Source organism: Chrysochloris asiatica, unplaced genomic scaffold (assembly GCF_000296735.1).
Source record: "Chrysochloris asiatica unplaced genomic scaffold, ChrAsi1.0 scaffold00142, whole genome shotgun sequence".
Lineage (NCBI taxonomy): Eukaryota > Metazoa > Chordata > Mammalia > Afrosoricida > Chrysochloridae > Chrysochloris > Chrysochloris asiatica.
In genome coordinates this window covers 2,109,854-2,136,044 of record NW_006408660.1, presented here as the reverse complement: position 1 = coordinate 2,136,044, position 26,191 = coordinate 2,109,854, and the positions used below count along the sequence as shown (strand labels likewise).

The 26,191-nt window shown below is 44.9% G+C and overlaps 1 protein-coding gene across 1 annotated transcript in view; it reads right to left on the bottom strand.

Moving 5' to 3' along the window:
- Nucleotides 1-2,586: 2,586 nt before the first annotated feature.
- MYO1H (myosin IH) overlaps nt 2,587-26,191 on the bottom strand; it is a 75,877-nt gene continuing 52,272 nt past the window's right edge. The window contains exons 13-30 of the mRNA XM_006870504.1: nt 25,600-25,694; nt 25,237-25,283; nt 23,558-23,638; nt 22,436-22,541; nt 20,778-20,895; nt 15,120-15,233; nt 13,064-13,140; nt 11,577-11,645; nt 9,960-10,044; nt 9,169-9,328; nt 7,783-7,866; nt 7,076-7,169; nt 6,822-6,877; nt 6,020-6,155; nt 5,681-5,751; nt 5,489-5,583; nt 4,709-4,808; nt 2,587-2,610 (exon numbers count right to left, since the gene is read on the bottom strand). Coding sequence (XP_006870566.1) covers nt 2,587-2,610; nt 4,709-4,808; nt 5,489-5,583; nt 5,681-5,751; nt 6,020-6,155; nt 6,822-6,877; nt 7,076-7,169; nt 7,783-7,866; nt 9,169-9,328; nt 9,960-10,044; nt 11,577-11,645; nt 13,064-13,140; nt 15,120-15,233; nt 20,778-20,895; nt 22,436-22,541; nt 23,558-23,638; nt 25,237-25,283; nt 25,600-25,694 — 1,612 coding nt within the window. The remainder of the gene's footprint in view (nt 2,611-4,708; nt 4,809-5,488; nt 5,584-5,680; nt 5,752-6,019; nt 6,156-6,821; nt 6,878-7,075; nt 7,170-7,782; nt 7,867-9,168; nt 9,329-9,959; nt 10,045-11,576; nt 11,646-13,063; nt 13,141-15,119; nt 15,234-20,777; nt 20,896-22,435; nt 22,542-23,557; nt 23,639-25,236; nt 25,284-25,599; nt 25,695-26,191) is intronic.

The following is a 26,191-nucleotide window of genomic DNA, read 5'->3' as shown; positions in this document are numbered from 1 at the left end:
TCCTCCTCCTTTCATAACAAACCAGATGATGATTTTGATATTTCTTGACAAGTGAAGTCTGTTTTTCCCAAGGTGAATGTACCCTGATGTTGAACAAGCTGTGTCCGAGGTCTCTGCTCTTGTGAGAATGCATCAAGTCCTGGAGCCAGGCTTTCTTGGTTCTCAGAGAAAAGTATGAATGGGTGTGAAGTGTCTGTGAGAACTTAGGTGTGCAGTATTTATTTTGGTGGGTGTTGATTATCTGTTTGGACTCCTTGGGAGCTCCCTGAGGAGTTAGTGTGATCATTCCAAGAGGGGGGTCTGCAGTTGGCAGCCAGCACAGGAGTCAGCCTCCTAGCTCCTAACCGTTCCGTTCCCGCATCCCAGCTCCTGTGCACTGTTCACCAACCCATTCTGCCAAGTGGTCTCCAGACAGTGTGCTGATCAACAAGTGCCGCAGGTGGCAGTGGAGCTGGGATTAATCAAGTGCACCTCTCAACTGCTCGCCTTCTTTCAACTGCTCGCCTTCTGTTTGTTTGGGATGCGTAGCTCTGGTGACAGGCAAGTAAGTCTCTGTGGCTGCCTCAATTCATCTTTGGTCTGTTACTTGCTGGAACCCCCACACATCCACTTGGGGCACAGCCCTGGTAATGACTCCTGCCCCTTTCCAGGAAGGGTGCCTGACCAAGTTATGGGGACCCACAAGCTACTGCTCCACACGGTCCGTTCCTTTTCAACCTCTTCCTGTTAAGCTGGGCCCATTGCAGCAAGTAGAAGCCCTGCTCTTTGCTTGGATATGACTCAGGACCCCAGACCGTGCCTACCTCCGGCAGGGTTGCCATTCATAATAGACCCAGGGCGCTTGCCTAAGCTCAGCCAGCACCTGATCATACTTCCTGTCTTCACGTCTCCGCTTATCCTTACAAGGTAGAGTGTGACTGCCAGCAAACTGGTTATAGAGGATGTGCAGATATGCTTGGGTCAGATTCGTGGTCATGGTTTAAGGACTATGTATGTGTGACTTATGATGGGGGACGTGTGTGTGTGGGGCACAAGGGGCCCACGCTGGAGCTCATTGTCTGCACCAAACTGTGGTGGACAGGCGCTCTTGGCTACCTACCTCCCAGTCCCGTGTGCCTGGGAAGGAACAGAGAGAGCTGTGACTCCTGGGTGGCTGAAACTAGTCTAGGTACAGTAGTTACAAGGATGAGTATGTGTGTATGGTAGAGGATGTGTTTTGTCTGCTTGTTCAGGAAAACGTTACCATTTTATACCAAAGGTATTAATTAATAGGGACAACCTTGGACACCATGTATTCCAGAAAACGAGTTTATATTTTGAAATGGTTTTTACAGCTTAGACTTTGTATGTATTGCCCTACCTGTGACAGTTGTATGCCTTTATTTTGTATCCAGCAGAAAGCCTGCAATAAAACCTTAAAACTCACGACTGAACCTAAAACCAGGTCTCTGGTAGATGCTTTTGTTTTATAGAAGACTATTTGGGTTTGAGTGTGAAGCAAAGTGGCTAACAAAATGTTTCATAAATATTTTGGTACTGTTTGTTTTTAAATATCAACCCTGTAGTTAGGACAGAACTGTTTGAGGACATTAAAGTGAATCATCAGTTTTGATGTTTTCTTTCTGAAAGAATGGGAAAGCATGTGTGAAGGGTAAACGTGGGTGAGAATGGCAGCGCTCTCTACTTTCCCTTTTCCTCCAACCTTGCACTTGCAGTTTTTGCTAAGCCATGACTTGGCTGACAGTGCTGTTATCAGGACACAGTATTTATATTCAAGAACCATCAAGTCAAAGCACTGGCCTAAGATTTGGTAAAAGGTAAGCTTTTATTACATTGGAACAGCTTCCATGTCAAGAGTAATGGAGCTCCATTTTCTTGTGGGAATCAACCTGACTGTGGTGATGGCTGTGCAGGAAGGAAAGCCCCCACCCTGGTTTGTGCGGGGCTGCTAGCTCCATGGTCATGTATGTCATGAACCTGTCTCGCTACACTTAAACCCACAGTGAGTAAGGTGGAGCTCCTGCTGTCTACCACCTCCACATGGCTGTAAGCATGCAAAAGAGGAATTTCCTGTAAGCTTACACATGGCCTGAAAGGAAGTTAACAGAAGTGTTTGTCTGGCTTACTGAAGGACACAAAACCCACTAGCCTAAAAGTTACCGCTAACTTAATAAAGGGGCTGAGACTCACCAACCGGAACCTAACGAATCCTCAGAAAGTCACTGAATACTTTGATGTTTGTAAACTCAGTTTTGGAAAGCAAAGTTTGTGACTTTGGGAAACTTCATTAACTTACTCTCAGGCCAGGCGTAATACTTATGGTCTCAGGGGCAGTTTGATGGAGGTAGAGAATGTAACCCACAGTATATAGTGCCACGGGGCAGTGGAGACACTGGGTTTAGGCTTGGGCCCACTCCTGGCTGACAGATGCAAGATACTACCGGTCTGTTTCTTCAGATGTGACTCTTGTCCTAGAGCTTCTGGAAACATTCCCTTGAAGGTATGGCTAAATGGATCCAAACCCAACTTCTGGGTGCTTTCCTCAGAGCAAAAATGACAATGGGAAAGGTTAAGACATCTCCTCCGTCAGGACTTCATTCGGACTGACACCTGGGAGAGAGTCCACACTTAAATTTAGGGATGGTACCTCACCCAGAAGGAAGGAAGCTGTTACGTGTACCACAACAGTCTGCATCGTCAAGGTGGATGTGGACAAGCCTGCCCCCACCCCACAACATGCAAGGGTTAGTTAGAAATGGGCTCTGCGATTCCTGGAGAGAGACTGTTTAAAGACTTTGTGCAAATGGAGAAGCCGCTGTATACTTCACAGTGGTGGTGCTTTGACAAGTTTGGTTTGTTGACTAAGAAGGATGCTTTTCCTCCCCATTCATTCAACACTTAAATCTCTAGTATTAATTCCTTCCAGTTTTTCAGAGTTAGAACCAGGAGTAGAGGAAAACAAGAAATAGCAAACAATAACAGTGAATTTATAAATGTGGAGGCTTCTGGGGCAGGATAATGGGGTAGGCAGATGGGCCGAGCAGACCCCCTACAGCGAGGACAAGGGAGATGAAATGAAACAGATACGGATGTTGATCCTGGAACATGAACTTCAGGAGAGAGGAAGCTAAACACATCAGCAAGAGGGTAGACTGTCACGCATTCACAGGTGGGTGTCATTACAGTGGCCTGGAGGCACAGGCACATCTGCAGGTTGGTGGGAAGTGAGGTACAGTTTTCTCTTGTTCCTGGGTCCTCCAGGGAGCCAAGGGCATTCCTGGGGTCAGGCACCAGACATATCACCCTTGCTTCTTCTGGATGCAGGTGTAGTATTCCAGCTTAGATCACAATCACCAACTAAACGGTGTATCTGAGATAACTATAGAGTCAGAAACATAATACCAAAAATGGTATTGGAACTACGTCGTAAGGATTTTTTAAATGATATATTTAGGAACCTTCAGCAGAGGGAAAAGATTGAGAAAGCTGCAAAAGAAATCAAGGAAAACACTACAAGAGCAAATGAAAAATTGGAAATCATACAAAAACAGCAATTAGAAAGGCAGAAAATTAAGACCAGAAATGGGTGAGTAAAAATGGTCCTCACTCCTGGTTATATTGAAATGTTCCTGTCGAACAGACAAGTGACACTATGTGGCGCATTGGCCACGGCTCTGCCTATAAAATAATCCACGACAGGCTTTGGTTTCAAAAAGTTTGTGCAAGATGGCTACCGAAACAACTCATGTAAGAGCATAAGCAGAAGCATTTGATCAGCTGCAAACAAAATTTGGAGTGGTACTCGAGGTAGATGGCAAGACATGGGTTCATCACTAGAAGCCTGAGAGTGAACACACTGTGGAATAGAAGAAACCTCCTCAGTTGACAACCAAGAAAAAGTTCAGAAGTCAACCATCAACTAGAAAAATGGTGTTTGTAAAGTTTTCTGGAATTCTCAAGGGCCAGTACTGGGGACATTACCAGGAAAAAGGATGAAAATTCACCTCTGATGAAGTGAAGACAGTGGTGCATTTGTGGCTCGCAGCTCAGCCTAAAACATTTTTAACAAGGGATTGTGTTAGAAAATGATGTCTTTTCTAAAAGTTGATTAAATTTCTAAAAGTTGATTAAAACATTCTACAGCCAGAGTGCAGATAATTTTTGACTCATCCATGTATATTGATTGGAAGGACAAACAAAATTGAATCATTGAAAGGCCAAACTAGTGAGCTTAAAGACAAATCCCTCTGCTAGAGAATCAGGAATGTTATCAAGAGGATACATGTGTGTGATTGGAATTCCAGAACAAGGAGACACATTACTTCCCAAACATCGTGAAAGACAAAAGAAAGACAAAAGAGACTCCAAGAAAAACACCAGGAAAGAATCCTGAAAATTACCTACAATCAGCAGAAATCACAAATACAAGATGACACTGGGATTACTTATGTAAAACTCTGGAAATAAACATTGTCAGCCAAGAATCATACCCAGTAAAACTGTATATGGTTTTTATAGGGGTAGCTGATGGGTTTGAACTGCCAACTTTGTGAAGAAGTCCAGTGCTTATCCACCAGGACTCCACAGTAGTGGAGTGAGTTAGTCTTAACCACAGATTATGGCTAGGTCTAGGACTTCGTCAGCCTAACTCCCATCCATCCAAATAATCTGGAGTTGGTGCCTCCCCCCCAAAAAAATGGTCACTCACCACTATTAACTGTCCATTTTTATCTTTATAGATTTGTTCTTCTGGTCCAGTGTTGAAAACTATTGTGCCTTCTTTTGCTGGACTGATATAAAACTGTAAACTTAAAAGACAAGTCATGAATTAGTTTTCTCTCAACCTTGGGTCTGCAAAAGAAATTCATTGACAAAGCTTTACTATATTGGAGCTATCAGAACACCACCATTTGTATTGTTTAGCACAATCCGTTCTCCCAGGGGCCAACTTGATGTCTTAGCGGGCACCTACACCCCTTCATGCTGACTCTCAGTGTGCTCAGGCATCGCAAAGCAGCAGTATTGTTTCTCAGTATACCTGACACTCTCCCTAGACCATGTACAGAATTGCTCACCAGGTTGTAGAAATTTAGAAAGCTAATAATAGGAGCATCTCACTGCTGAGGAGAAAGAAACTTGACTTCCTAGGAGCAGCAGCCTGCACCCTAGAAGTGAGGGGACACGGTGCTGCCGCTGCACACGATACAAACACAGGCCCAAGCCCAGGCAGAGCCGCTGCTTGGCTGCATTATGTGGGGTAACCTCCTTATACTCTACTCACCTCACCAATGAAAGCGAGAAGATGGCTCCTAGAGTTGAGAGAAAACAATCAGGCTCCTCACTTTTCTGAGAGACTGTCAATTTTGACTCTTGGGAACTCATACCTGTCTTCCCAGAACTGCCTGTCTTGGTAGGCGCCACTGTCTACTGCTGGTAGACTGGATTAACATGTACCTTTTCTTGATCTAATGAAGAGGAGACTACTTACCTCCCTTGAACAACTTTTACAATGTTCTTCTTAACCAGCATGGTGAGTTTTGTTACTGCTTCAAATATGTGTTCACACTGCAAAATGACATCCCCCTGAAGTGAAAGGGGAAAGGCGTGTGGTCTCAGGTTCACTTAGCTGGAGTACTGTTCCCCACTTTCAGTAGATCCAGGTGGTTGTCAAGACACTTACCTTCTGCCTGTAGTCTTCAGGTGAAATGTGGATGACGAAGATCCTGTCGCTTAGATTGCTGGTAGAGACACCTTAAGACAGGCCCACAGTTAGAGACGCCCAGGGGCTTCCCCAAACCTAAGCTGTTTTCCTCTTAGCTGGGTGTAGTACGATAAAGGGCATAGTCCAGCCACCAGCCTGCTGTTGGATTGGATAGGTAGAAGGTGACTAATGCCAACCTGACACTTGAGAGAAAGGGGTGGTACCAGCCAGAGCGTTAGGGTCACCCGACACTTTTGTCTGAGAGTGGCTAGTCGCTACGTCCACTCTCTGAATTATCGTACTCTGCCCCCTTCTTACCTTTGACTGAAGAGTACTCTATTTTCTGCTTGATTTTGGCAAGTTCTACCACGTAAACCGCCTTCTGGGTCAGAATGAGTTGCCGCTGCCGTGCCTTAAAGCCTTTTCTATCGTATTTAATGACCGGGATACCGTACTGCAAGGAGTTTAACACGAGAAAGTTACCTCTACGGGTGGACTACTGCTTGGCCCTGGAAAAGTTACTGCAAGCATGCACAAAGGCCCAGGTTGTTCCTGCTCCCTGGCTGTGTATGAGATTGGTGTTCCCAGCTCTGCCTCTCAGCATCACCCTCTAAAAGGCTCAGCTCCAAGTGGGCATGGAAACAAGCTGCGAGTGTTAAAACCCAACAGAGACCACAAGCACTCCAGTCCTCATCACAGGGATCCAAAGGGCCAAACTCCTACTGGAACACACCGTAATAACAAACACCTCCATGCCCACCGACTCACTCCTCTTAATAACCCTGTTATCAGACCTAGATCTGGTGAGAGCTGCCAGACCTCGCAGTTACAAATTTAGGAAGATCATGTGTGCAGCCAGGCCTTTGCCATGCTGCCTCCTGCAAATCAGGGATTTTCGTGACTTGACTGCATGCGCATTTCACAGGAAAACAAGACCGTCTGTGAGGACCATCTATACAGCAGTGGGCATGATAGTCATCCAATCATCCTTTCCCCATAATATTAAACCCAAGCGCCACAGCCCTGCGTTTGACATGGTACAGAAATTCTGTAGAAAGCAAACTCTGTTCTCATACTTAACAAAGGAATCTTGGTGGGTCAAGGACCCACATTTCCTTACCTGGATTTTCTCATTGCTAAGTTGTTGAAGCACTTTGGCATTAATGTCATCTTTGTCTGAGAAGAGAACCAGAACACAGTCATCAGTAAAGCACTTCCCTATGGGACAGTCTGGTATTTCTGCTTTTCTAGGTCTGCTGTCTCCCGTCCATGGCTGAGATCTCAACTGGGAAATAATTGTCTTGTTTGTTAAAGTATTAGGGAGCCGAGCATCTTCTTGCACTCTCTCAGAATACAGACCGTAAACAAACTCACCAAGCCGGCTGTTGGCAAAGGGTTGATTTAAACTCTCTGTATAGCCATCTTTCTTTCCCCTGAATATGTCACTTGTAACCACCTTTTGTTGCATCTGGAAATACAATTGAAAAAACACAGATGACACAATTGAGGGGCTCTTGGGAACAGAGGAGCTTCACATACGCTGTAGAGCCTTGTAGTTCTGTATTGTATATGTCAGAATACATTTCTGACTTTGGCAAAACTCCCTGAAAAGGATACTAGTGGGGAACTGCAGTTGCCTCTTCTGCTTGTTCCTTATTGGCACTGGCTTCCTGAAAGTGGGGTGTTCAGCGTTTCAGAGAGCGAGCTTCAGCCCGGGGACAGATCTAGCCCACACCTATTTGGTAATGTTCTGCCTGTTATATACTTGTCTAGACCAACTTCACCAGAGGTGAGTTATTGCAACAGACAGTATGTATGTCCCACGCACCCTAAAATTTCTTTGACCCTACTCTGACCTACAGCTATTCTTAAATAAAGTCAGCTCTCCAGCAGAAAAGGGGGACTTCACTCTACTGTATGCCACAGCAACTTTAGGAATGCTGTGGGTTAGAACAAGAGCTGGTGGATGGTGAAGTTCACATGCATTTCATCCTCAGTCTGAGGACTAGGTCTGCTGGTGCTTACAATCTGGCTGCTCCTTTTAACCATGCTGCCGCCTCACAGACACACTGAGCCCCTACCTGAGCGATTCTCTCAGCTGGGAGCCCGCAGCAGTAGTTGCGCACCAGGTTCCTTATGCACATTCTCTTGAGCAGATTCGATGCCTACATGGAGAACACACAGCTTTCCACTTTATAGTACAGTTCAATTCTGCTTAATTTCAAGGACAGCATTAGTAGTTCATAGTAAAAACATCAAGCAGCTAGCTAGCCTTCCAGTCTTGCCCTAAGTCTCTGCTGTTGCCAAAGCAGTGACTTTAAATTGTGAATATCTCTGCGTCACCAGGGAAGCTGTCTGAAATAACCAGTTCTTACAAATTTTGACTTGGTGAGTCTGGGATGGAGCTCAGGAATCTGTATTGATGTAGGCTTCCACCGCATGTTTCAGACAAGAGTTCCCAGACCATCTTTAATACTGTATAGCAAGGATTCTGTTGTTAGCTGACCCCTGACTCATGGTGACCCAGTGAACAATGGAGCTGAATGTTGCCTGGTTTTAAACCATCCCCATGATGGATCGTGGATCACTTAGGTTTTCATTGACTGATTTTTAGAAGAAGCTCACCAGGCCATTCATAAGTTCCTCATACTGCAGCAGCTGTGCAGAAACCTGCTCAGCATCCTAACAGCACGTATACCTCTGCTGACAGATGGGCTGTGGCTGCACAGGACCCTCGTACTGGCTGGGACTCAAACTCACATCGCCTGCGTGGAAGGTGAGAAGGCTGCCACTGAGCCATCAGTGCCTCCACTCAAGGATTTTATTTTGCTGTTAAGTGCCATCGAGTCGCTTCAGACTCAGAACAACCCTGTATCGGATTTCTGAGCAGCAGCTGGTGGATTTGAACTGCCAACTTTAGAGTTAGCAGTCCAGTGCTTATCCTACAGGACTCCACATCAAGGATTGTTAAGTGCTGTCGAGCTGGTTCCAACTTATAGTAACTCTGTGTAGGGTTTCTGAGGAGTGCGTGGTGGGTTTGAACTGCTCTTGCAGGTAGCAGTCCAGTGCTTATCCTGCATCGCTACATCTGGTGGTTTTGTGCTGTGGAATCGAACCCCGACACTGTACAGAGTGTCCAGGGCTGTAAATCTTTACAGGAACAGAAAGCCTCATCTTTCTCCCGTGGAGCAACCAGTAGTTTCGAACTGCTGACCTTGAGGTTTGCAGCCCGATTCATAACCACTACGCTACCACCTCTCCTTATATCAATTGCCACATCTTGTTGTTGTTATGTGCCGTCGAGTCGGTTCCACATCTAGTAACCATTTAAAAACACTCTGTCTAAACCCACCTCCAGTGACTCTAGAATTATAACACAGATCAAATGAATTCTGAGGAGTTAAATTGAAGTGCTTGGTCAAGGCAGTACAAAGGGATATCAAAGTTAAGCCCAACATAGTTCTTACATTTTCCAGGATGGCAGGGGGCCTCAGCCAGCTCTTATCCAAAACGTTCTTTGGAACGTGATAGCGAAGATTCAAGATGTAATTTTTCCGCACAAACACGACAAACTCCTCATTATCCGGAGAAAGGGGCATGTTGCGATTGATGAACCCCTTTATGAACCTAAACAGGAATGTGTTTTGTTAGTTTTTGAGTCCATTTCTATATGAGGACATGCATTCTTTCCCCACATGTTTGATTCAGAGGTCAAAAGGGTAGGAGCTATTGAGACACCCAGAGCCCACAGGCCAAATCTGCCCCAAAGATATTTTTCACCCACAGCATTAAAAAAAACAAAAAAAAAAAACTTGTATGAGTTGCCAAAAAAATAATTCGTTTAAGAAAAATTGGGAGATGTTACATGAAGCCAGATTTCCTGCATTTAAAAAATCTTGCCTTGCCAAAAAAAAAAAAAAGTCAGTGGCCCTGCATTTCTCATGGCTGCCACCCCACCAGGAGCAGAGTATATCACCTTCCCCACTGCCTACCCAGGCTCATGGGACTCGTACCTGCCGGGCACCAGAAAGCAATTCAACTTTGATTTTTGAGCTGGGCTAAGAGAAACAAGTGTAAAAAGTTGTGATCACCCTCTAAGGGATCTCAAAGCAAGGAGGTGGAACCAAATCCTAAGGGTTGATGTTCACTAGGGAAGATTTCCTTTCTGCACCAATCTAAAAGGTCCAGCAAGGTCCATGACCCCGTTTCTGTGGTACACACGCGACCACTCCTCCCTTTGAAGTACCCGTGAACTTACTTCCTTATAATCTGTGCAGCCCACTTTCTCCTTTGGGCCTCCTTCCGAGCCAGGGCCCCACGCCAGTGGGCTTCAAGTTTGATGGCTGAAAGAGGGCAATGCTGGTATTAGGAGGTCAGCACAATCACATTTACATACCAAAGGCTTTGTCACATTTCATTCACTCTGCAGCTAGCAGGATACCCACCACGGAACTGTGCTAGCCCCACAGCTGGGAAATTGAGCCAGTGGTACTCAGATGAGGGAGGCCCCAAAATGATGCCAGGGGGTCAATTTCCCGAGGCATTTGCCAAGGACAGGAGTGGCATCTGGAATGGTTCTGTTTCAATAGTAGTTTTTCTGCCTTGATTTAGTCATGTACATTTAAAAATTGGGGTATGTAAAGCAAATTGTTAAAGTGCCTTAGAGTCAGTTCCGACTCATGGCAACCCTGTATGGCATTTCTAAGGAGCAAGTTGTTGGCTTTGAACCACCAACCTTGCAGTTAGCAGTCCAGTGCTTATCCTATAGCATCATTTAAAGTTCCATTTCTGGCTTATCTCCCAGTTTTTAAATGCACTTACTCTGATTTTTTCCAATGCTTTCCATTTGTTTCTCATGGCAGCAGTATTTATAGTACAAAAAGCAAATAAAAGATACAATGAACTGCTTAATCTCTGGAGTGTACATCTAGTCAGTGTAGGGACCAGCAGCCTATTTGTGGAAATAAAGATATTGGAACAGTTGTTTTTCTAATTCAACATTTTGTTGAAGGTTTCTCTCCTAATACAATGGCTGCATTGAGTAGTTTTGACACAGACCATATGACCCACAAGGCTGAAATATTTAGTCTGGCTCTCCAATACTAACTATACACTGTGGAACTATGAAATGAGTACGGAAAAACAACTGAGTGCAAAATGTCAGGAAAATACAATCCAATTGTATATTCATTAAGTTCAAATCATGCCAAACTATAAACATTAATATATTGTTTCATGATGTATAAAAACTACCAAGAGAATGAGAAATGCAAAATTCAGGAAACTGGCCACTTCAGGATGTAAGGGATGTGATGGAAACTTTTAATGACTTTTGCAGTGTTTATAAAATATTTTTTTACTTTTTTTCCAGTGCGTATATTTGTACAGGACAGAGTGGGCAAGGAGTCAAGATCCAAAAAGGGCAGCATTTATTTACCCAAGGACAAAGTTGAGATGGATTCGGGAAAGAGGAGGAATGGAAACAAGAAACATGGGGAGGAAGTGGGCAAAGTCACGTTACATGGTTGGTGTAGAGTCAGTTCCTACTCACATTGACCCTGTATAGGGTGTTAAGGAGCAGCTGGTGTGTTTCAACTGCCAACCTTACATAGCAGTTTAGTGCTGATCGTACAGGGATTGAAATCAGTGAGAATGAAGTGTGATTTATTGAATGTAAAACTGATGATCTACTCTGTTAAACCTTCATTCAATTCACAATAAAAAGTTTAAAAATAAACGTGTTGTTTACCAAATAAAACATGTCCCTGGGACAAAGATGATTTCCATCATGAAAGGCAGTCCACCCCAAAATTGCAGGACAGAGTGATTATATAACCCGGGGAAAGGCTGCATGCAGCTCTCTGCTCAGTCTCACCTGCTCGTCTTTTTGTCAGGAACGTTCTTCTTTCTAAGCAGCTTTTGTAGGTGGCTTGGATTCTTCCAACTTAAAATTAAACAGGCATTGTGGTGAAAAGGGTTTTGTTGGGGTTTCTTTGTAGTGACACACATACCCCCTTCCCCAGCCGAGACTCAGAGTGACGATGTCAGAAGTGGCCCCAGATGTAGTGTGAGGCCTACAAGCATAGCAGACACCAGGGACGGCAGGTTCTGTTAAGTAGGCCTGACCCAGATGTTCCCTCCGACCGGTCGGTGGAGCACTACCCCAGAAGGCTGGCGTTACACACATTTTACAAGTGGGCATGGAGTTCAGAACACTCAGCTGGAGGCAACACAGCTAGGTACTAAAGAGGAGGCTAACCCCAGGTCTGAGTCACCACAAGACATACACTTGCCCTGGGTCTCCCTCTTTCCCACCACCCCTTCACAGAGGGACGGAGGTCCTATGAGAAGCCAGGATCCTTCAGGGTCTCAGAGATGAGAACACACGTCTCCTGGGACCTGATTAGAAATGCTGGCTCAGGCCCACCCCAGATGGGGCAAAGTCTGCACTTCCTTCTAGCCAGACCCCCGTGATTGGTGTGCGACTCAGTGAAACAGCACAGTGGCTATGAGCCCAGGTCAAAAAACCAGATAGACCCAGGTTCTAATCCTGGCTCTGCTGCTTTCTAGCTGTGTGGCCTTTGGCAAGTTACTGAACATCTCTTATGCCTCAGTTTTCTTGAACAAAAGTGGAAAAAATTCCCACTCCATAACTGTGTGCTGAGGAGAAAGTGAGTTCATGGAAACAAAGGACTTAGAATGCACCTGGCCCATGGTTGTGTACCCTTGAGTTGACTTCTGACTAATAGCAACTCTAGGGACAAGAGTCGAACTGCCCCAGATGTTTCCTAGGCTATCATCAAGTGCTTAATTTATTTTAGCACAGTCGTTCTTAACCAGTTTAGATTTCTAAAGCATACTTTCCCCTCATTCAGTAGAGTTGATAGTATATGTGTATATACACACACACACACACAATTTTTTATAGTGTATTTTCATACTTTCTCCTCATCGAACTTTTCTTGTCATTCACACAGACACTTGGAGCTGAAGGGTTCAGCCAGGACCTGGTGGCTATAATGTTATTAAAACAATTTAAAGGGGATGGCCTTCAGTGGTTTTAGCTCCTCATGGCAAAACAAAGTTTGATCCAAAATAGAGCTAAGATGGTACCACATGTTTAAGGTTCCATTTGCCTCCATGACCATCCTCCAAACATCATCCCATAACTAGCTCCTGGTTTGTGAAGCAAATGCTTCTCGGTTTAGATCTCAAAGACTTGAAATCAGGGCCTCAGACAGAAATATACACGGTAGTCACAGCAGCATTGCAACTGGAATGCTCCTAATAGCGGATCATATGCGCCCAGGAAAGCCTTATCCCCAAACTAAACTTGTTGACAGCAGGCCAGAGAAATCATACCTAGTTGATGTTTGCTAAATTCAAAAGCATCTTCAGTAGCAAACAGAGTTCTGGGGAAACGAATAAATATTTTGGTTCTAGGAGTAAGAAAGAAAAACAATTAACAATTATTAAGTTACTTCAAGTTTTGCCCCCTGACCTTAAAAAGTAAAAACAAAGGATGTGGGTCTAAATTTAAAAGAAGATTCCACCAACCAATCAGATAAACTAGAGATTTTGATCCCTTATTGCTTGCCCTACCCACATGCTTTCCTCTGTGAGACTTCCCAGAGCAGCCACTAGGGGGCAGTGGTGTGTCCTGTCATGTGATCTAACTTGTCCAGCTCAAGGTGTTCAGATCAGGGACCAGTACCACCTCGGACCTCGATGACCTACTTCCCTGGGGATGTACTGAGCCTGATTCCCCTTAGGGATTTGGAAAAGTGATTCTTGGAGTAGAGCTAATGGAGAAAAGCCCAATGGTCACAGATTAGACTGTCTAAATCCTGGTGTGGTGCTGTGGGATACTGTGCCAGACTGCAAAGCCCTTTGAACTACAAGGTCGGCAGTTCAAGCTCACCGCTCCTCCTCAGAAACTCTATATAGGGTTGCTATGGGTCGGAACCAACTCAACGGCACTTCACAAGACAACAACGAAGTAAGACGTAGGAGGTAAATGGAGTTAGTGGGAGAAACTGGTATGGAGCTGCTGGACTGCAAACCACAAGGCCCGCAGTTCAAACCCACCAGTTGCTCTCCTTGGAACTCTATACAAGGCCACTATGACTCAGAACCAACTCTAGCCCTAAACAACTACAACAAAAAGGAGATAAATGTAGTCCAACAGGGAAAGCCAGCTGATAATTGTGATTCACAGCAGATATCCCTGAAGCTGGGAAGCTTAGCAGTCTGCAGATAGAGCCTCTTATCGAGTACTGTATCTTGCAACCAAACTGTTAAGTGCTAACAAGCAGTTCAGCCTCATAGCAACCCTGTTGGGATTTCTGAGGCTGTCAATCTTTGCAGGAGCAGAAAGCTTCATCTTTCTCCAGCAGAGCTGCTGGTGGGCTCCAACTGCTGACCTTGTGGTTCGCAGTTCAATGCTTATCCTACAGAGCTATGATGCTTTTAACCTTTTAACAACCACCATGTGGTTAAGTGCCTTTGAGTCAGTTCCGACTGACAGCAACCCTCTATAGGGTTTTTCCAAGGAGTGCCTGGTGAATTGAACTGCTGACCTTATTAGTTAGCAGTGCAGTGATTATCCTATGGCACCACACCAGAACTCCACCATGCTCACCAAAAATAAATCAAGCTGATTTGCCCCTCTGCATTCCACCACAAATCTTCCAGTGCTGTGTAGTAATGATGCCAAGTCGTGGAACATCATTTTCTGAGTTGCTTTCACTGATAATCCCGCTGCCTCAAATTGATTCCAATGCATAGCTACTCTGTATAGGGGTTTCAACGTTGTTAATCTTTACAGGAGCAAGGGGACCAGTGTCCTCATCTTTCTCCCAATAAGCGGCTGGGGGGTTTGAACCACTGACCTTCTGGTTACAAGTCCAGTGCGTATCTTACAGCACCATCAGGGCTTATCTCCACAATTGGTAAGCCCCTATGTACCACCCCAGGAGTTGCATTTGAACTATGAAAGAATCAACTATACACAACTGAGCTGGTCCAGTATGTCGTCTCGTCCTGACTGCCAAGCCAGGCTTAGAACACAGGGCTGTTTGCTAGCGGATTCTCCAACACCAGCCTACAATGTGGCGCTTTAATAAACACTTGACTGCTAACTGCAAGGCTGGCTGTTCAAACCCACCAGCTGCTCCTCGCACACTCTATATAGGTCTCTGAGTTGGAATTGACTTGCCCGAACTCAACACGCAGCACTAAATAAAGCTCTTATCGCCATCTAGAGCAGAGTGGACAGGACAGAAGGATCTGCTTGTAAACAAACCTACGTAACAGCCCTAAAAAACAAGCTCTCCAGCTTCTAAATGATTGTGGGTGTATGCATGAAACATTCTGATGGCCAGAGAAGAGAACGCCTGGCTATTTCCCAGTCACGTACTTCCCTAATTTGTACTCTTCCGGTTTGTAGCCTATGTACTTGATGAGCCGTTGTACGCCCTCTGCTGGACGCCCATGCCAGTGCGGCCAGGTATCAGGGCACAAAGACTTGTACCTGGAAGGAGAGGAGGAGAGGGACATGGAGACAGCAATGGCTCCCACCCCACCCCCACACCATCTTAGGTCCCTGCAGCAAGTCAACGGCTCAGGCCAGTACTCTCATTACACAGACTTCTTCAGAGTGAGAGATTTGACCTGGAGCTGTGGGTTAATGCGCTGGACTGCAAGGTCGGCAGTTCAAACTCACCAACTGCTCCTCGGAAACCTTATACAGGGTCACTATGAGTCAGAATTGACTCGACAGCACTAAACAACAACAACAACAAATGTGACAGCAACAACAGGTCCACCTAAAACAGCAATCTAGTCCAGCACCGAAGATAGTGTCCCCAGCTTAACGGTGACTCCAACCCTGATTTATAAACCTCACTTCAGCATTTAATGCAACTTCCTTCGTACATGCAGTTGCTATAAAGGAGTCCCAGTGTGGCGCTGTAGGATAAGTATGAGACCGCAAGGTCGGTTTGAACCGCTTGGTTAATGATTCAAACTCACCAGCCACTACTCCTCAGAAACCCAATACAGGGTCACTATGAGTTGGAACCCACTCAAAGGCACTTAACAACAAATAAAGGTAACTATGGGGCCCGGTAAGGAGCTCTGGTAGTGTAGTGGTTACGAATCGGGCTGCGAACCACAAGGTCAGCAGTTCGAAACTACCAGCTGTCCCTTGGGAGAAAGATGAGGCTTTCTGCTCCTGTAAAGATTTACAGTCTTGGAAACCCTGTACAGGGTTGCTATGAGTCGGAACTGACTCCATGGCATATAACAACAATCGAGGCCCCGTGTGGTGCTATTCGATAAGCACTGGAATGCTAGCCACAAGGTTGGCAGCTTAACTTTACCAACCACTCTGCAGGAAAAAGATGAGGCTTTCTGCTCCTACAGAGATTTAATTTACAGCCTTGGAAACTCTACACAAGGTCACTTTGAGTTGAAATTGACTAGATGATAATGAAGTGTGGTGGCAATAAAGGTAGCTGGAGTCTCTGAGTGTATAAAGGGTTAAGCACTTGACTACTCATCAAAAGATTGGTGACACTGTAAGTCCATCTTCTGCCTATGACTGATTGGAATACCTAAAATGGGGCTACAGCGTACCCAGTGAACGAGGCTTCTTGCGGAGCCTTGGCAATACATAAAACTATAGGTAGAAACCAGAACCACATCCAGATCTCCAGAGATGAGAAATCTCCACTTGAAAGGATGAGCAGACCAGCCTGGAGCGGCTAGAAGAATAAAAGATACCTCTTGAAAGAAAGAAAGACTTGCAGGAAAAATAGAGGCAGATGGACTTTTAACTTACCACAAGAACAAACAAATCGCTTCTCTAGGAAACATCCAGGCAAGTGGCCAGGTCCTCTCAACGCAAACCCCCTTCCAAGACTAAGACTCAATGGAAATGCACGCTCTGATTGGTGACCACACACAGCACCGATGGGGGAAGTGGGGTAAAAGCAGCAATGAAGCAGCAAGCTAAGCCCTACAATGTTCAGTGGACTTCTGTGGACCCAGTTGGGGACCTGGTTGGCAAGCAGTGTGAAGAGGCCTGGGATCTCTTGGGCCCAGAGTCAGTGGTGTGGCCAGGGAGGACTCGAGAGGAGAGTGGAGCTACCGGCTGATGGGAAGAGAGGACGTATGCACAGGAGCGCCCACACGTGCAGATGATACTGTAACCTGGACCGGATGACTGGATGATCAGAGCTCAACCAGGAGAGGAAAGAAGAGGGGGTGGGGGGAAAGAGTGAGCTGATACAGTCTGATGAACTTGACCTATACCTATGGAGCAGCGACTCAAAAGAAGGAACAAATCCTCACAACAAGAAACATTCACACTTACACCCACACACAGAGTGGATGGAGAAGGGCAGCTTGGACATTGGATACTCAAATGGGGAGGGGGGGGGACTACAAAGGCAAGAAGTGACTGGCTTACAAGCTTTCAAGAGGGAACCTGGTGCTAGGGAGCATGGCAGAAGGCAGAACCTCCAGTAGGTACTATTCAGTCTGTCTGGGCGGAGCTGATGAAAGGATATACAGATGGGTAACTCGTGATACTGTAGTGAATCATGCTTATCAGGATGGATTATGAAGGTTGGAAATGCAAAGGTAGAAGTTTTGTAACAAGGAAGGGAGTGATTAATTTTCCAGGATAGGAGCGGAGGCCTCTGGGACCATCAACAGAGAAGAGCCGAGAGTGGGACCCTACCCAGAGAAACAGAGATGCCTGAGACGGAGACAGAGATGATGATGTGGAGTGATGACTGGGGACTTAGGACCCAGAGAGGGAAAGGGACTGTGGGCCGAAAACTGTGGGGAAGAGGGGGAATGTGGTGGGGCAGTTTTCTGGGATATACCCTTTGGGTGGTTGATGATGCATGGAGGGGATTGGAACCATGGCAATGAGATGATATATGATGGAATGAATGTAAAACTAAAGTTCTCCCATGTAAACTAGCATATAATTCACAATAAAACATTAAAAAAAAAAAAAGATTGGTGACAAATCCATGCAGAGATGACGCAGAAGAAAGCCTTGACAATTTACTTGTAAAAGATGATAGCCGTTGAAAACCCTATGAAACAGTTCTACTACTGACACGCATGAAGTCATCAAGAGGAGGAACTGATTCCACAGCAACTGATTCTTGCTTGTTTGTTTAAATAAAGTGGCCTCGTAGGATAAGCACTGGACTGTTAACTACCAGGTAGGCAGTACAAAGCCATCAGCTGTTCTGTGGGAGATAGATGAGGCTTTCGGCTCCTGTAAAGATTTACAGCCTCGGAAACGCTACACTGGGTAGCTATGAATTGGAGTGAACTCAGTGGCTGTGAGTTTAGTTGGTTTCATGTAATTAAGTACATGAGTGTTGAATCCCGAAGTGCTTAGGGACCAAGGCTAACAGCAATACAACTGGAGCATTTGGGTTGGAATCAGACTGCCTCAGTTGGAGGCCAGCTCAGTAGCTGGATATAGTTACTTCCTTGCCTTACTTTTATTCATTTTTCTTCAAATAGCATAACACTCTCTAACATTAGGTATCAACTTGATATCATCAGTCTCCCCCACTGGAAAGCAAACTTGTTAAGGGCAGGAATAGGGGCTTATTTTCTGCTATCCCCCGCAGCACTTGGAACAGTAGTGGCACATAGTAAGTGCTCACTGATTTTTCCGGAAAGAATTCATAACCTTCAGGCAAAGTAAAAGTAGAAAAAGGATGTATGAGGTTCACAAAATTCAGAAAGATGGTAAGGCTAAGTGTGTGCCTGGGGAATGGTGGATGCAGTGAGGAAAGAGGTGGGTATTGGCTGTTAACTTCCTGCCATTTTCATCAGAAGTCAGAGTCAGACAAATGGACAGGATTAAAGGTGAATGAGTCATACGTTAGCTGATAAGCAAAAGTGATGTGCAAAAGGAGGTGCTCCCAACCCCACAAACAAACAGAAAAACAGCCAAATACAAAACATGATTTTGTGTTGGAGGGTATGGCCCCAAATGGTGGTGTTTTAATGACAAAAATAGATGGGATAAAGTGGGGAGTGGTGTGAAAACCAGCCTCTGACACCTTAGGGTTTTTGATCCTCTCAGTTTATTCATACTTGCCATCCATCTGGAGTCCTGGTGTTGCACTGTGGGGTAAGCAATGGACAGCTAACCACAAGATTGGCAGTTCAAACCCACCAGCTGCTTGGAAACCTACACAGGGTCAGGAGGAGTCAGTTTCGACTGGATGGCACTTCACAACAGTAACAAACCACCCATCCAGGCCTCCATGAGGATGCCTGCGATCTTGTTTCATGGTTTTATAGATGTGGAAGTTGGGTATGAAAAAGCCTATCCAAATATGTCTGTGGTATAAAGCACAGTAGTGCAGGCCCCCACACTTGGCTCCTGGGCCCCCTAGAAGACCTCCAAAGGTCATATTTAGGGCAGGGGTGCTTCACTCTTTGTAAAACTCCCCAAAAATGATGCCTGTTTTCAAGAAAGGACCACTCACATGGGTCAATACAATCACAAGTGTGTTTGATGCTTTAAACAGCTGTCTTGACATGAACTTCAAAATACAAACAAGTCAAGAACACAAGCTCATGTATATGATTTTATAAGGTGCTCTCCAGTCAACAGTAGCCCAGTAGTAGGTTGAACAAAATGAAATCACTGATATTCAGGCATGTTTCTTTGATGCTGGAAGCTATGCCACCAGTATTTCAAATACCAGCAGGGTAGACAGGTTTCAGGAAGCTTCTAGACTAAGACACTAGGAAGAAAGGCCTGGAAATCTACTTTGAAAATGAGCCAATGAAAATGCTACTGATCACAACAGAATACATCCAAAAAGTGATGGAAAATAAATTCCCTAGTTGGAAGCCACTCAAAATAGTCAGAAGCCACACACAATGGATTCAAGCATATCAGAAATCATGGACAAGATACGGGATCAGGCAACATTTCAGTCTGTTGTATATGAGATCACCAACTTGATGGTAATAGCAACAGTAAAAGGGGGTGGTAGTAGAGTTTATCCAAAAGTCTTTATGCACATTGTTGTTGTTGTTGTTGTTAAGTGCCGTCGAGTCGGTTCCGACCCATAGCGACCCTGTACAGGGTTTCCAAGGGTGTAAATCCTTACGGGAGTAGAAAGCCTCATCTTTCTCCCGCAGAGCGGCTGGTAGTTTCGAACCGCTGACCTTAAGGTTCGCAGCCCGATTCGTAACCACTACGCTACCAGAGCTCCTTAGACGCAAACAACTTAATGCCAATTTTCTAGAAAATAAAATGAGTCACAGCTTTAAGAGAAAGAAAGATTATTCCAACCAAAGTATGTGTGATCCCAAAGCCTGTGCCTCCAACACATGTTTGCTGCTCTTGGAAGTCTTTGAGACCCAGGGGATCGCTACCAAACCAGCAGCCCCATCACATATGGAAATAATTTCCCCAGTTCAGTACTGACCCAATCCGAATACTGTCAATGTCTGCCCCCTGGTGGCAGGTCTGTGCAATCGTATTGCACTGCTATCTAGTTGGTTCTGTCTCAATCACCAACTTCTGGGAGTGCCAGTGTGGCATTCTAAGAAAAGCACTCCTCAAGGTAGGTTTGAACCACAAGGTGAATGGTTCAAACTCACCAGCTGCTCCCTGGAAACCCTATACAGGGTCACTGAGAGTCAGAACCAACTCAATGGCACGTAGCAATAACAAATATGGTTTCTGAGGTTGTAAATCTTTACGGGAACAGTCTCATCTTTCTCTCGCACAGTGACTGGTGGATTTGAATTGCCGACCTTGTGGTTAGCAGCCTTGGACTTATCCTCCAGTACCACTGGCGTTCCTTAATAAGACGCTGGCTGAACAAAATTAAGAAAAGGTGGTATACTGAATTGAACTTGACATTTTCTGAAAATGTTAGTGTTTTTCACTGTTGTAACTAAAGCAGTTAAGAACTGAATTTCTTGGAGGATGGTAATTTATTCATTGGTATTCTTCCCCATAGGCGTAGTACATATTCTGTTCTATTAACTCCAAATCAACGTTTCTTACCTTTGCAAGAAATGCTCGTACTTCCGCCGGTATGCGAAGCCAGCCCGTCTCACCCGCAGGTGCTCCATCAGTCCCAGGTACTTGATCTGGTGCCTAATGAGGAGCTCATCAAACTTGCCTTGGAAAATACAGAAGGTGAGCAACAGGAAAGGACCCTCGGCTCCATTTCCACCAAGATGGATTACAGGCTGCAGGCTGATGGTCCATGAACTGAGTCTGACTACAGACATGTATTTTAAACCCCTAGTTATATTTCTGGAGCCCTGGTGATGCAGTCGTTAAGCACTTGGTTGCTAACGGAAAGGTCAGGGATTCAAACCCGCTTGCTGCTCCTTGGGAGAAAGATGTGGCTGTTTGCTTCATAAATATGACAGCCTTATGCTACAACCACACCACGATCAACAATAAACCTTCTCAAGTAGAAAAATATATATACATATATATGGAGTCCTGGTGTGGCGCTGTGGGTTAATGCGCCAGACTGCAAAGCCATTTGAACTGCAAGGTCTGCAGTTCAAGCTTACCAGCTGCTTCTTGGAAACCCTATACAGGGTCGCTATAGGTCGGAACCAACTCAACGGCACTTAACAATTACATATGTAAATATTTATGACGGCCTTGGAAATCTTTAAGGAGCAATTCTACTCTGACCTACAAAGTCACTCACTAAAAGTCAGCATCGACTCAATGGCTGTTTCTAATTTGTTTCTACAATGGGAGATTTTACAGGAAAATCTGGATTTCTTGTTTCCCAAGAATAAATTATGAGGTCCGGTCATCCCAGGTCTAGAGTTCTAAATTGAATGGGGTAGCTCTCTCCCCTAGGTAGGATGTGCCTTGTCCAGTTTCCTGACTTCCCACTGCAGGACTGGGGAATGTCTGGCCCTGAAACCATATAAGGCCCACAGAATCATTTGGTCTGACGGTACCAAGGCAACCACAGTTCCAGCCATCACATTAAGGGTGACTTAATGAACTGCTTGACCAAATACGATAGGTTAATATTAAGTTGATAGTTTTGTATGGCTCACGAAGTTTATATAAATTTTGACAGGAGAAAGGTTCCTGACCCCTGCCCTACTGCCTTATTCCCAATCTCCTTCACTTACTCACTTTTCCGGCCTGGCCTTCGCAAACTTAGAACCCTGTGACTCTGTCAGAGGTCACAGAAAGAGCTTAGGAAACAACCAAGCTGCAGACTGCTTTGGAAGCCTGTTGACTGTTTAGAAACTGCAATGTTTCCCCGACCAGTGAAGCAGTTGTTCCCACTGAGTGACTCCTGAAACATACCAATCTCCATGTGAAATACACTTAGTACTACCAGAGGATCCTAATCCATTTACCTCATGCCATTTAAGAAATGGAGTCCTGGTGCGGCGCTGTGGGTTAATGAGCTGGATTGCAAAGTTGGTTTGCACAGCAAGGTCGGTGGTTCAAGCTCACCGGCCGCTCCTTGGAAACCCTATACAGGGTCACTATGGGTCGGAACCGACTCGATGGCACTCAACAACAAAAAGTTTAGGAAATAGAACCAATACATGCACAGAGAACAATGAGTGAGCCTGTGGTGATTCTTAGGGTTCTCGCCCACTGCCATCTCCCTGTTTCTCCCAGCCTCATTTCCCTGCGTTCGGGATTCAGAATGACCCAGGACTTACGAGGCTCTTTCCCATCATTGGGCTTGATGCAGCGGATATAGGAGGGCTCTTTAGAGATGAGAATTTCTAGAAGGCTGCTCAGACTGTTCTTAAACTGAGTCCCCACCTATGGAGAGAAAGAACGAGGCGCACAGATGCTGACTGCACACAGTGCGGAGAAGTCCCGGCCTTTAGATCTAAAGTCCCTTCTGGTTGTCTTGCCTGTTGTTAGTTTGCCAGTTAAAGGGGTGTCCTGACCTGTAAAGTCCCAGGTTGGTTTACTCAAGTGGAAGCGGGGCAGGGCAAGTCTTGGTCCCAGAAACGTCCTCCCTTCCTTCCATGTCCCACACCCACTGACCCCCAGTCATCACCACGATCCTTCTCAGATTAGCCTTGTTTCCATTATGACTCTTCATGCAGTCATATCTTCCATATTTACATGATGGCATGTCCCCTACATAGCTGTCCCACTGGATCATAAGGCTCAGGAGGGCAAGGACCTCTGCTCTCTTATTATTGCTACATTCCCTGTGCCCAGTATCTGACACATAGTAAATGCTCAACAGACATTTTCCAATAATTGAACTGGCTACTCAATTCGGAAAGTGTGTATTTCATTGTTGTTGTTTTTAAGTGCCATGGAGTCTGATCCGACTTACAGCAAGCCTGTAACAGGGTTTCCTATGAGTACCTGGTGAGTTTGAATTGTCAACCTTGTGGTTCAAAGTGACCTTGCAGTCCAGTGCTTTACGCCACACCAGGACTCCATGAATTAGAACCGTTAAAAGAATGGAATCTCTGATTGCTGTAGACAGTTAATGTTCTCTCAGCTGCTAACCAAAAGGTTGGAGTCTGAGTTTACTGAGAGGTACCTCGGAAGAACGCCTCGTGGTCTAATTCCCGATAAAACTTAGTCATTGATAACCCACTGGAAACCTAAATCATAGTTCTACTTTGACACAGGGTTATCTCAGGTTGGAATTGACTTGATGGCAACATTTCTACTGGGTTGGATGAGAAGTTTTACTTCTGGAAAAGAGGGAGAATGATTGAGACAATGTAGAGAACTGGATGGAGATAATTGCTCCATCTGGGTGATTTTTGTTAATGTGGTAATTTTGTATGAGCATTTCCACCACTCACCGTTGGTGGCCTCCTCCGGTTTTTTAACTCAGCTACATGGAAACATTCCCTCAGAATGCTGTTTTTGGACCAACACAACACCTGTATGTGGAGAGAAACGGGCACCAAATCAGCTGCTTCTGAAATCGCTCGGGGCCATCAGGAAAGCTCTTGGAGATGTGTCAGGTCCCAGAGCCCTTAGCTTTCTCCAGGCACTAACCACACATGGAAACATACCACACATGGGAGAACATGCTCCAATTCCATTTTAGTGCTTTGTCTACTTGATGAGACCATCTGATTACCTTCCCAATAAGATGAAATGAAAATTGTTCCCACTTCAGTGCAGCTGTTGAAGAATGAACCAGCTCTTTAAGAATGAGCTCTAAGATTGTAATCATTGCAATGAAAGGGTGAATGTAAAATGGAAGTTCTCCCATGTAAACTATCACTCAATTCACAACGACAACAGCAAAAGGAGCTCCAAGACACTGTGTTAAGTGAAAGAAGCAGGGTGTAGAACTACCTGCTATGACTGTGTACCCAGAAAGTGAAGGGGAGACACACACAGTTCTGAACTTAATTGTGCACCTCCAAATGATGTGTCTGTAAACATGCCTGTTGGAAACAGGAAGGAGCTCTGTTGGTTAAGTGCTTGACTGTTAACCAAAAGGTAAGAAGTTTTCTCCCAGAAACAATGCAGAAGACGAGACCTGGAGATTGTCCCGTAAAGATCACAGCTTCGGAAGCCTGTGAGGTAGTCTTACTCTATCCTATAAGGCTGTTAAGAGTCAGAATTGACTAGATGTCAGTTTGATTTAGAAAGATGGGGTTCTTTTGTTATGTTAATGAGATCCTTACCAAAGTAGGGTGAATCCTACACCTAATTACCTGTCAGCTATAAAAAAAAACAACAAAAAAAAAAACGGATTACACACACACACACACAGGAAGACAGGTGCAAAGAAACACCAAGCTATGCTAATGACAGTAGACCACGGAAGAAATGAGCATGGCTGATGCCCTGAGTTAGACTTTTATCCTCCAAATTGTAAGCCAATACGAGGGGGCTGTAACATATTCTTGGAAATATTCCATTCTTTTCCAATTTCATCATTCCATGAAATTTTTGAAGCCTGCCCATACATTCCTCTTCTTTAAAGTCACCCATGTGTGATATTTCTGATATGGTAGCTCTAGGTCTTTAATACAGACCCATGGACACTCCCCACCACACCCCCTACATCACAGTGGTGTGTACCATCCCTGGACGGTTATACAATACACTGATGAGAACAATACCCTCTAGGAAGAGGAACTGGGTCACCTGAGGTCAAGGGTAGAAGAGAGAATACCTTCTGTACTGTGTGTATTTTTTTCTTGTGCATCCGTTTTTGAAAATCAGCAATACATTATAAAAAGTCCTTGCTATTTTAAAATTTGAATTCTGCAAGTATTGAATTAGACAGCAAGTATTTAGTTTAACACCTGCACAGCAGAGGGGGACTCCCCACACTTGCATCAGCCTGTGGAATAACGGGCTCATTCAGATGATCTGAAAGGTCTTTTCCAACCATGCCACGCTCAAGTTCTATTATATTGCATGGAGAAGAAGAATCTAGAAGACAAACTACTGTTAGGGTCAGTGCCATAGGTGATATGTCTGGTCAGAACCACTTACAGCTATGCGTCAGACTTACTTCTTTCAGATGTCTATAAAGTAGATCATTGTTTTTCTCCAAGAATCCTGGAAAAGATTGAAAAAGACAAAAAAAAAAGTTTGTACTTTTTGTCTAAAAATGCCGTCGGTTGCAATGAAAAACAAAGGGAAATCTTAAAAATAACTTCTTAGGATTAGATAAAGGTTTCTCCACCTCCATGCTACAGTGATTTGGACCAGATAATATAAAAACAGAATTTTAAAGTTAGAAAGACTTCAAATGGCATGCATGAATGTGAGATGTGGGATATTTCAGCCAGACAAGTTGCATTCCCTCAGTGTACACACGCTTAACACCTGCGCGTGCACATACACACACGCACAGTAGCCGCATGCCACTCACCCTTGGTGCAGTAGGTGACCTCTCCCGCATAATGGAAGAGGCGGAACTCCATCCAGCCCATCCTCTTTCGGCCCTTGGCACCCGCCAGCTTACGGCTGCAGCAAAACAGAAACAGGCCTGAACTGAAACTCTATAGTTAACCAGAATGTGAGAGCAGTTGTTCTTAAAAATGAAAGCGTGCCACCGAGCGGGCCTCCCAGAAAGCCTTGTTACTTATTTCATCTGATTATAGAGCAAGGTCTCTCTAGCTAGCCCTCTTCTCAGTGGCACTGAGGAATGAAAACACACAAAGGAGTCACAGAACATACCTGTACAGCCTCCACTGTCCTAGAAGGTGACTACAAAACAATGTACAAGCATGCTTTTTTAGGACATTGTGAGACAACCTTGAGGCTATGGTAATTGATGTTTTTTAAGTTTGTACTGAAATAATAATATATATGCTGACAGTTCACATATCTTAGTGTATATCTCAATCAATTTTCGCAAACTGAATACACTCATGTAACCAGAAACAGAACATTACTTGTCCCCAGGGACACCCCGCATCACCCCTTGAGCCATTCTCCCATCACTACTCAACCTCTGACAG